The following is an 11,356-nucleotide window of genomic DNA, read 5'->3' as shown; positions in this document are numbered from 1 at the left end:
TTTATTATTATTATAGTGTTAAAGATGGCCGTGTAGCGGCGCAGTGCAGGCTAATCCGACTGTAAACCACTGCTGCTTTGCCTCCCTTGGAGCTGTAATGTATGGCGTCATCAACTACGTTTTGAGTGGATATCCATTGTCTCCTAGCAGGTACCCTTCCAGTGGGGGGTGCCCCTGAAAGACTGTAGGGATGACAGTATTTGTCAGCATGAATGCATCATGTGCAGACCCAGGGAAATTGGCATACAGATATGAATATCCATAAATGGTGCATAATGCCAGGCATTAACAACTGCTAAGAAATCATAAACTGTTACTGCTTAATAGCCAGTTTCCCTATTATGGTCTAAAGTCCATGTTAATTTTTAAAAGTCTTTCACTAATGACGTCACTTCAAACCCTCCTCTGATTCATATAAAAGAAGGTGGCCTTACAGCTGTTCCTTCAACAATCTTGATCTTCCTACATCCAACACTGCAGGAAAGCTCCAACCAAGACTTCAACCCTGCATCATTCTCCAACGACTTAGAGAGAGACTCTGATATCATCATGATCCTGCTCCTCTTCCTGTTTGGTCTGGCTCTGGGTGCCGAGTTGCCTTCAGCTGAACCTGTAGTGAAGCTACAGCGTGGAAACTGTCCCTCATTCTGGTACAACTTCAAAGACCGCTGCTACAAGTATATTGCCACACCTATGTCCTGGGCCGATGCAGAGCTCCACTGTGTGTCACAGGGTGTCAACTTGGTGTCCATCCACAGTCTTGCCGAAGAGAATTTCATCAAATCCTTGATTAAGAACTATGACCACACCGAGGGATACACCTGGATTGGACTCAGTGATGAACACAAAGAAGGATCGATGATGTGGTCTGATGGCTGTGCTGTGACATATGGATATTGGACACCAGGAGAGCCAAACAATAACGACGGAGATGAGCACTGTGTCCACACTAACTATGACAGGGCGCGAAAATGGAATGATGGACATTGTTCTGGTATTTATCCCTCTGTTTGTGCATCTCGCATCTTCTGTACTTAGTAAATAAATTACTGTTCAAATCAAGCTGTAAACTTTGCAGATGTTGCTCAGCAGAAAACTTGTGTCCGCAATAAAAAATACAAATGAACATGTTAGTATGTGTGTGTTTATATGTTCATGAACACTAAATATTATCAAATAAAACACATTTTCACAACATTTTGATGTCCTCAAATTGGTTCTCTCTTTTGCTTTTTACTTATTGAACTTCTAAAAAGTTGCCCAGAAGAAAAGGCATTAGACAGTTCAGTCACATAAAGGGATTGTCTGACAATATTAATGTTATATTTTTTCCACGAGGTTTAAAATACTGTGTCTTTTTGTGTTACTCTCCAATTCCACCCCCAAAGTTTAGTTGTCTGTTGGGGTTTTACTGCATTGAGTTTATCCAAACAACAGCTTCTGGGTGTTTAGAGCTGAAAAGTTTCTGTTAAGACTTTCCCATACTTATCGTTGTTCACATATATTTTATAAAATGTGGAAGGTTCATTAACTTTGAGAATTGATTTCCTCTTCCGCTTCGCCTCTGCTCCAGACTGTGACTATTGCTACGAAATAACTACGAAATATTTAAGTTATAATGAACTTATGATATGTGTGTGCGAGCGTGTGTGTGTGTGTGTGCGCGTGCGTGTGTGTGTGTGTGTGTACGCGGTTAAATGCTGTTGTGGCTGTGAATGTGTGTTGCTCCAGACACAATAACATACATTAAAAATCGAGCTCAACGTGTCGGTTCACAATTCCCTCTCCTTCAGAGCTCATGTTTCATGTTCTAATGTTCAGTTGTCAGCAAACGCACGTCTGAAATAAGTGAAATAGAGCCATAATTATGTATGTGCAATAAACAATCCTGTCATTAAAAACACTGCAGTAATATTCTCTCTCCTAGAAATCTTGTTTTTTTAATCTTGCTATTGCATGTGTCCAGAAAGTGTAATTAAAAATAATGTCTGCATCTAGCACATTTGCTTAGTGATTTTGTTGTACTACTCATTTGTAATTGTTTTGATTGATTTAATTGTGTGTGTGTTTTTACTGAGACACCTGACTGATGCTAAATATTTTCTTTCACAGGTTCACTGTCCTATTTGCATATCATACAATCAAAAGGCTCTGTAATGGTAGGTACTCACACATGAATTTAAGCCCTAAATTTGCATCTTCATTTACCTGTACATTTTTGAGAATGTGCGGTATTGATAAAATGTGAATTGTAGTTTGTTTTTTCATTGCAGTGCAAATTCTCATTTGCCCAGGTCCATTTTTTCAAATTTGATTATAACTGAAAATATTGACTTGCTTTATTCTGCCAAATATTGCTGGTCTAAACAAGCAAATGTTAGTCCTTGTGTTTAAAGACCTATGAATTTATTTGGACATTTTTCTATCTTGTTTTGAATTTTGGTAGTGAGCCTTTTTGTTCTGACTTGCATTTGTGGGATGAATGATATGACTAATGATGATCTTGATGTATGTTGCAGGATTAGGTCCAGGGAATGTGGAGTTGTAAGGGGTGTACAGAAACCGTATCAAGTAGGTCCAAGCTTTTACATCACTACAAGTTAAAGCATTCACATTTTGGACGTAGTTCTCGTTATCCATGTACATACCAGCACTGTCCATGCACATTTAAGACGTGGAATGCCCTTATTGTCCACCAAAGTAAAATCCACTCTACAGGTGCTCCTCACAAAAAAGAGGCTATATTCAGTTGTCACATTTGTAGTTGTACTGATTTAACATCAGAGAAGGATTATTTTTCTCATATAAATGCACATCTCAAACGAAACAAGACTGTCATTTGTATGTTTTTAGGCTGTGACTTTAAGACAAACATTTATTGTACTTTTAAATCACACAAAAACCGAAAACACTCCAATCACACATTGGTTGATTTTAAACCAGAAGTAGTTATAACTACAGGGATCTCATCTGTGGATGAATTGGAAGCAAATAGTGAGGAATGTGTTGATGTTGAGCAGTCAGATACTGCCATTCCTTCAAACACTCATACTGAAGACTTGCAGAAGGTCATTGAGCATAGATTTGCAGCTGCTTTGCTGAAGTTAGAGCATTTGGTCCATGTGCCAACTTCAGCTGTAGATTAATTTCTTGGGGAACTCGATCATTTGATCTGTTCTGCCCCTGGGCCATTATCTTGTGACACGGTGCGTGACATCTTTCATCAGAAAAACCTCTCTGTTGATGAACTTATAATTAGAGAAACTGTTGATGCAATTTGTTCTGGTAATCCAGTGCAAAGGTCCATACAAAAAGGTGGTTCTCTAAGTACAGCCTATCTGCGAAAGCAGTATTACAAGGATAACTTTGGGGTTATAGAGCCAGTTGAATATATTCTTGATGCCAAAAACAAACGCAGTTTCCAATATGTTCCAATATTGAAGTCCTTACAGCAGCTGTTAAGTAGAGGGGATATAATTACACAAGTTGTTGAGAGTCATCAAAGACAAGAAGGCACATATTCAGGTGTGACACATCAGTACAGGTCCGCAAGGGACGGCTCTCTATTTAAGGAAAATTGTTTCTTTGCTGGAGAAAAGCCAAGGATCATCCTAAATTTTTATGTTGATGACTTTGAAACGTGTAACCCACTTGGCACCTCACGAAAGAAACATAAGCTTTGCGCTGTTTCTTGGGTATTGGCTAACTTGCCTCCGGGGTCTCATTCTGCTTTGTCGTCTATCTACTTGTCAGTATTATGCAAAACTGATGATGTGAACACCTATGGTTACGATAAAATCTTTCAACCTCTTCTGCAGGATCTAAAAACTCTTGAGGAGCTCGGCGTTTATGCCCCACTGTTAGGTGAGTCACTTAAAGGTACAGTATTCAGCGTAGTCGCTGATAACCTGGGAGCTCACAGTGTTGCAGGATTTTTGCAGAGTTTTTCAGGGGAATATTATTGCAGATTTTGCACAGGAACCAGCAGTGATATTCAAGTACATTCAGTTGCATCCTTAATACTGTTTGCTGTCACTATCAACCACCTTACTGACCTGTGCTGTGTGTGTGTGGTAGGAAGCAACAACTATGCCTCGCTCTCTTGTAGCATACTTTTTGGTCTTTTTGACACTTTTCTGGCCCTTTTTGGGCAGACTCTGTGAGTACCGTGTGCGTCTGCAGTATGGTCGGGTATTCCTCCTCCTCCTGTGGGACTCCAGTGTGGGCTCCATGGAGCCTACTGCAGCCTTCCCTGTGGATATGCTCCAGACAGGACCTCCATGGAGAATCAGCGCATGGGGCACAAGTAGCGGGGTATGAGGAAGTGGGGGAGATGCAGTGAGGGAGATGCAGTGGTGTGCGCCGCGACAGCTGATCAATATTATGCTCTGTCTCAGCTGATCGCGCTCATATGGAGGTTAGATCATCCAATGTAGAACTGTTTTATATACAAAGTGCAGCCAAACACCAGGCTGAAGAGAGAGGAACAGCAGAGGCTCCTCTGTGGAGCTGCAGGTGAACCGGCTGGAGAGCAGCGATGTCTTCTTTTCTTTTTTGCAGCACTGTTGTTACAGGTGATGCACATCTATGTCCATGTAGGCCACATTTATTGTCTGATCCTCCTTCACAGGGCTGCTGCACATACTGGCAGTCCTCCTGTGTAACTTTTTGCTGCAAAATATGACTGAAGGCACATGGAAGTCTGCACGTGTGTCTACATGCCCTCACGTGTTGACAACATAAGGAGCCAATAAAATAAATACATAAATAAATAACCGATAGTATTAATGGGTCAAAGTTCTTGTTACTGGTTAACGGTTAAATGGTTAATCATGTGCATCCCTAGTATGCATGTTTGCTGCTTGCTGTGAAACAAATTTCCCCTAGGGGATAATAAAGACTCTTGAACGTTGAACCGATGTGGTATTGTAAATCTTAATTGCAGTAATCGATAGTCACATCATACTAAAGACTAACTGATATTTGACTCTTGAAAACAACCCAAAAAAAAAAAAACTATGGCATCTAATCCTGATTTTGCAGACTCTGACATTGAAATTGACTTTATACCTCTCCGACCCTGAGCTGTCCATGTCAACCAATCAACACAGAACACATCTACAAAAAAGCCCAACAAAATCAATATATACACCTGAAATTCTGTCACAGAGCATATCTAACACCAAGAATTGGACATCAAATGGGATTAACTACGGACCCATATTGCTCATTTTGTCCCCAGGGAACCTTTGGCTCTTTTGCACATGTTGTATGGGAATGCCCGGGGATTTTAGATTTATGGGAGAAGGTAATTGGTACGATAGCAGCGCTAACAGGGGTACAGTTACCAATGGAACCTGCTATACACCTTCTGAATGATGACTCCCAGCTCTCCCTTGGGGCAAAAACACGTAAAATCTGGTTGGCAGGTCTGACAGCGGCAAAGAAGATCGTTGTCCAACGCTGGAAACCTCCCCATGACATCTCAAAAACTCACTGGCTTCGAAGCTTCTTGGACATTGCATACCTGGAACTCTCAACAGCAAGGATAAACAATGCTAAGACTAGCACAATTGCAATATGGACAAATCTTATATCTGACCTAACAGATCTCTTATTGCACTAGCACACTGCTGGGTGGTGGTGGGTGGGTGAAGGAGGGAGGGTGGTGGGGTGGGGGAGGGGAAGGGGGGAATTCTGGGTTAATATGTTCAATAATAAAATGGAATGTATTTGGATTTAATCTGTTGCATTTGAAAATCAATAAAAAGTTAATAATAATAAATTTAAAAAAAGCCCAACAAAGACTCTTCCATCTCAGACAGCTCAAAAAGTTCAGAGTCAGGTCCCATCTCCTGTTCCGTTTTTACACAGCCATCATCGAAAGTATAAGATAAGATGAGATAAGATAAGAGATAAGAAGACTTTATTGTCCAATGGTTTAAAAACACAGTGGAAATTTGCCTTTGGCATCTTGGTAGTCAGCCAACAATAACAGCAGGACACATCTAGCACAGTAACAATAAAATAAATAAACACATGAAATACAACAATACAGTATCATACAGAAGCTTTGACTCTTGAAAACAACCCAAAAAAGCCCCCAAAACAATGGCGTCTAATCCTGATTTTGCAGACTCTGACATTGAAATTGACTTAATACCTCTCCGACCCCGAGCTGTCCCATGTCAACCTAACACTGAACTTGAGTCGAAAGTGAAGTGAAGAGTTTACAAGCTGAAGTGGAGATGCTTCAACAATGCCTGCATGACTCCCTTGACCTGCAGAGAACTATCCTACAGCACTGGGACCTTAACAATAAGGTAGGCTCTAAACCCCCCCCCTGCCAGACCCAATAATCCTGTCCCAGTGGCCACGTCAACACACTATGCACCTCATCCTTCTAGTTGGAGACCTCAAGATTCCAACACAGTGATTGATTCGGTTACACGCCACATACACCTGCTTCTCACCTTCAGCCAGATTCTGCTTCAGGTGCTTCATGCCTGGTTTCACATCCCGTACCTGCCCCAACTGTTCTGCAGCCCCCCAGGTACTCCCACATCCTCCCGAGCCCACTGCTGAGTCACCACGAGCCCCACCTCCAGACAGTAGTCCAGACCCCTAAAGAAGAGAGGATGACAATGCAGTGGCAGAAACACGGCACATGCAGTTCAGCCTCTCTCTGTCTCAAGTCCTGTACTGGAATGTCTCCTCCATGAGGTCAAAGTGGCATCCATGGCGAAAAGCTATGTTGTGTATGTAGCAGGATGTAGTCATTGGTCCCTTGACGTTCACATGTGTTGCGTCCCCAGCCAATCGCTGTGGTAGAACGCTGCATGAAAGCGGGTGTAGAGCATCTGTCTCCCTCTTGCTTGTCGGAGACTAGGTCACGTCACTTCCATCTCCCCATGGTGGCAGGTAGTCTGTTGACAGTGGCCGCACTTCTCTCCTACGTTGTCCATCCAGTGCTAATTTTAGTTATTTTGTTCTGATAGAGGCTTGCTTGGGTGTTGCTGCTGGCTGCATGCTGCTCACCGCTGCTTGCTTTTTTGTTGCTGGTAGGTGTGGTATGTAGTGCAGTGGCCTGAGCTTCCTCCTCTAGCCATTTGTAAATTGCTTATGTTTGTGTTTATTATTATTATAGTGTTAAAGATGGCCGTGTAGCGGCGCAGTGCAGGCTAATCCGACTGTAAACCACTGCTGCTTTGCCTCCCTTGGAGCTGTAATGTATGGCGTCATCAACTACGTTTTGAGTGGATATCCATTGTCTCCTAGCAGGTACCCTTCCAGTGGGGGGTGCCCCTGAAAGACTGTAGGGATGACAGTATTTGTCAGCATGAATGCATCATGTGCAGACCCAGGGAAATTGGCATACAGATATGAATATCCATAAATGGTGCATAATGCCAGGCATTAACAACTGCTAAGAAATCATAAACTGTTACTGCTTAATAGCCAGTTTCCCTATTATGGTCTAAAGTCCATGTTAATTTTTAAAAGTCTTTCACTAATGACGTCACTTCAAACCCTCCTCTGATTCATATAAAAGAAGGTGGCCTTACAGCTGTTCCTTCAACAATCTTGATCTTCCTACATCCAACACTGCAGGAAAGCTCCAACCAAGACTTCAACCCTGCATCATTCTCCAACGACTTAGAGAGAGACTCTGATATCATCATGATCCTGCTCCTCTTCCTGTTTGGTCTGGCTCTGGGTGCCGAGTTGCCTTCAGCTGAACCTGTAGTGAAGCTACAGCGTGGAAACTGTCCCTCATTCTGGTACAACTTCAAAGACCGCTGCTACAAGTATATTGCCACACCTATGTCCTGGGCCGATGCAGAGCTCCACTGTGTGTCACAGGGTGTCAACTTGGTGTCCATCCACAGTCTTGCCGAAGAGAATTTCATCAAATCCTTGATTAAGAACTATGACCACACCGAGGGATACACCTGGATTGGACTCAGTGATGAACACAAAGAAGGATCGATGATGTGGTCTGATGGCTGTGCTGTGACATATGGATATTGGACACCAGGAGAGCCAAACAATGGCGACGGAAATGAGCACTGTGTCCACACTAACTATGACAGGGCGCGAAAATGGAATGATGGACATTGTTCTGGTACTTATCCCTCTGTTTGTGCATCTCGCATCTTCTGTACTTAGTAAATAAATTACTGTTCAAATCAAGCTGTAAACTTTGCAGATGTTGCTCAGCAGAAAACTTGTGTCCGCAATAAAAAATACAAATGAACATGTTAGTATGTGTGTGTTTATATGTTCATGAACACTAAATATTATCAAATAAAACACATTTTCACAACATTTTGATGTCCTCAAATTGGTTCTCTCTTTTGCTTTTTACTTATTGAACTTCTAAAAAGTTGCCCAGAAGAAAAGGCATTAGACAGTTCAGTCACATAAAGGGATTGTCTGACAATATTAATGTTATATTTTTTCCACGAGGTTTAAAATACTGTGTCTTTTTGTGTTACTCTCCAATTCCACCCCCAAAGTTTAGTTGTCTGTTGGGGTTTTACTGCATTGAGTTTATCCAAACAACAGCTTCTGGGTGTTTAGAGCTGAAAAGTTTCTGTTAAGACTTTCCCATACTTATCGTTGTTCACATATATTTTATAAAATGTGGAAGGTTCATTAACTTTGAGAATTGATTTCCTCTTCAAAGTTCAGACTGTTTAACTTTTGACAAACAACAGCCACTGTGTCTACAAAATGCTTAATCACTGCTTTTCCTTTTGGCTAACATGTTATCGCTTCTATAAACAATCATAAGTCTGGGTTTTTATGGAACAGATATCAGTTGTTGATTGACCAGTTTTATATGGATATTAATAAATAGTATATCACGACAGACTGAAATATTGCTTCATGCCAATTATCTGATAACTGTTTTAAAGTCCCAGTTTGTTTTCTTCACTGATGATTAGGGATGTATATTGTTAGGATTTTATCGATACCTATGCTGATACCGATCGATAGGCTACTCTTATCAATACTACAACATGTCATTTAGTCTATGTTACAAGATGTTAAAAGATTCAGCTGTTATTTTTTATTACCACAAGCAAAACAATTACTTAAATGCTTACAATTATAAATGCTTCTCAGAAGATCATAGATAAAAAAAGGAAAAGAAAACTAGGGACATGACCAAAGCCCTTGCCTTCATGTTCAACCCAGCAGACTGTTTGTACAGACAGTCACATACATCAAACAGAACAGTATAGGAGGCACTTCTCCTGCCACATTTGGCCCTAACAGTTTTTGTTAAGTAAAAGCAACATATTTACTTTTTGTGAATGGATAAGGGCTCTCCATGAGTGGTGCTGGGGTCTTCCCTATGTTGAGAGAGTGAAAAAAGTCACAAGCATGTACAATGAAGACTCGAGGGGCATTTGGAGTACCCATACCTCTGCCATAGCCAATAGGCTGCACAGCTCCACTACATCCTGAACCTTAGCCGGCTCCTTCATTTCCTTTCTTACATTTGTGGCAAGGTGAAGAGGGCCCGGGAACAGCGTGACAGCCGAGGACGTGCTTGTGAGAAGAGGGGGAGAGATGTGACAGTTGAGGGTCCTGTCACTATGCCTCCAGTTGATCATGCGCCCTGGCTACTTGGCTAAATGGCTGTCCCTTTGGCCAAGTGGTTAGCGTGCATGACTATTACCCAGGAGTCTGGGGTTCGAAGCCCAACTGGGTCCTCTTCACCCTGCCACACATTATTGGACAGACTGACTAATCTAGGTTTGTCTGACCTCACAACAATGGTCAGACACACCTGGATTAATTGTGGTATTCACAGCTCTAACACTTCCTGAAACTCTGAGGCTCTGAACTCAACTGATTAAAACAGGTGGGTTGGATTGCTGCAACCAAAAACAACAAGCGAGCACACCATTGTTGTTAGTTCAATCCAATCCTAACTCAAAAAATAACAGAGCTTCTGAGTTTCAGGAAGTTATGTGCACACAGGCAATTGGCCCTAGTAGACAATCAAATGTATCAGAAGTCACACAATGTTTGAAAAGTAAAATTTTGTTAATGTTTGAGCCTAGTTCTAAAAAGCAGGCAATGGCTGAGCAAAAACCCAAATATTAAAAAATACAAGTTATAACTTACGACTTATCCATTGATTGTGTTAACACAGTAACTGACTCTTCCAGGTTGTATGTGGAGTCTTGCGGTTCTGGAGTCACAAAAGATGAGCGAGCCTCCACAGAGCTTTCCTTATCTTCATCCTCCACCAGATTGATGTGAGGCTGCAGCAGTGACGGTTTTGTTGGCGTGGAGATCCAGGGAAGGTCAGGAACAACAGGATCAGTTGATGTGCTGACTCCCACATCTGTTGTCTTCACTTCTGTTGTTTGTGTATCTTTTATGCACAGAGACAGATATTGACATTTACGTGCAATAAAAGTGGACTGGATATTTGCTTCTTTTATGAATAAAAACATAAAAGAAGCGTGTGTTGTACTTGGTGTTATAATTTTCTAAATGTAAATTAATCTCCCAGACTGACCTGTACTTTTCACGTGAGGTTGTAACGTTTTGAGAGACAACTGTGTGCCAGTCGATGCTAGCGCGATGCATTCTATAAGCAGCAACGTCTTCTTTTCCTTTTTTTTCCTTTTTTGCAGCACTGTTGTTACAGGTGATGCACATCTATGTCCATGTAGGCCACATTTATTGTCTGATCTTCCTTCACGGGGGCTGCTGCACATACTGTCAGTTCTCCTGTGTAACTTTTTGCTGCAAAATATGACTGAAGGCACGTGGAAGTCTGCACGTGTCTACATGCCCTCACGTGTTGACAACATAAGGAGCCAATAAAATAAATACATAAATAAATAACCGATAGTATTAACCGGTCAAAGTTCTTGTTACTGGTTAACGGTTAAATGGTTAATCATGTGCATCCCTAGTATGCATGTTTGCTGCTTGCTGTGAAACAAATTTCCCCTAGGGGATAATAAAGACTCTTGAACGTTGAACCTATGTGGTATTGTAAATCTTAAGTGCAGTAATTGATAGTCACATCATACTAAAGACTAACTGATATTTGACTCTTTAAAACAACGCCCAAAAAACAAAAACTATGGCATCTAATCCTGATTTTGCAGACTCTGACATTGAAATTGACTTAATACCTCTCCGATCCTGAGCTGTCCATGTCAACCAATCAACACAGAACACATCTACAAAAAAGCCCAACAAAGACTCTTCCATCTCCGACGGCTCAAAAAGTTCAGAGTCAGGTCCCATCTCCTGTTCCGTTTTTACACAGCCATCATCGAAAGTATAAGATAAGATAAGATAAGAGATAAGAAGACTT

At 41.5% G+C, this 11,356-nt stretch overlaps 2 protein-coding genes across 2 annotated transcripts; both read left to right on the top strand.

Moving 5' to 3' along the window:
* Positions 1–432: 432 nt before the first annotated feature.
* Positions 433–4,310, top strand: LOC310992307 (lactose-binding lectin l-2-like; the record flags this gene model as incomplete). Its single annotated transcript, XM_083980321.1, has 2 exons — positions 433–1,030; positions 4,183–4,310. The coding sequence occupies exons 1-2, from the start codon at positions 550–552 to the stop codon at positions 4,308–4,310; spliced, it is 609 nt and encodes a 202-aa protein (XP_083836447.1). The 5' UTR covers positions 433–549.
* A 3,253-nt stretch (positions 4,311–7,563) lies between these two features.
* On the top strand, positions 7,564–8,169 carry LOC310992306 (lactose-binding lectin l-2-like; the record flags this gene model as incomplete). Its single annotated transcript, XM_083980320.1, has 1 exon — positions 7,564–8,169. Exon 1 carries the CDS (start codon positions 7,681–7,683, stop codon positions 8,167–8,169), a length of 489 nt encoding a protein of 162 aa, XP_083836446.1. The 5' UTR covers positions 7,564–7,680.
* Positions 8,170–11,356: the final 3,187 nt, after the last annotated feature.

This window comes from Trachurus trachurus, assembly GCF_905171665.1.
Source record: "Trachurus trachurus genome assembly, chromosome: 10".
NCBI lineage: Eukaryota > Metazoa > Chordata > Actinopteri > Carangiformes > Carangidae > Trachurus > Trachurus trachurus.
This window is presented reverse-complemented; position numbering and strand designations above follow the sequence as displayed.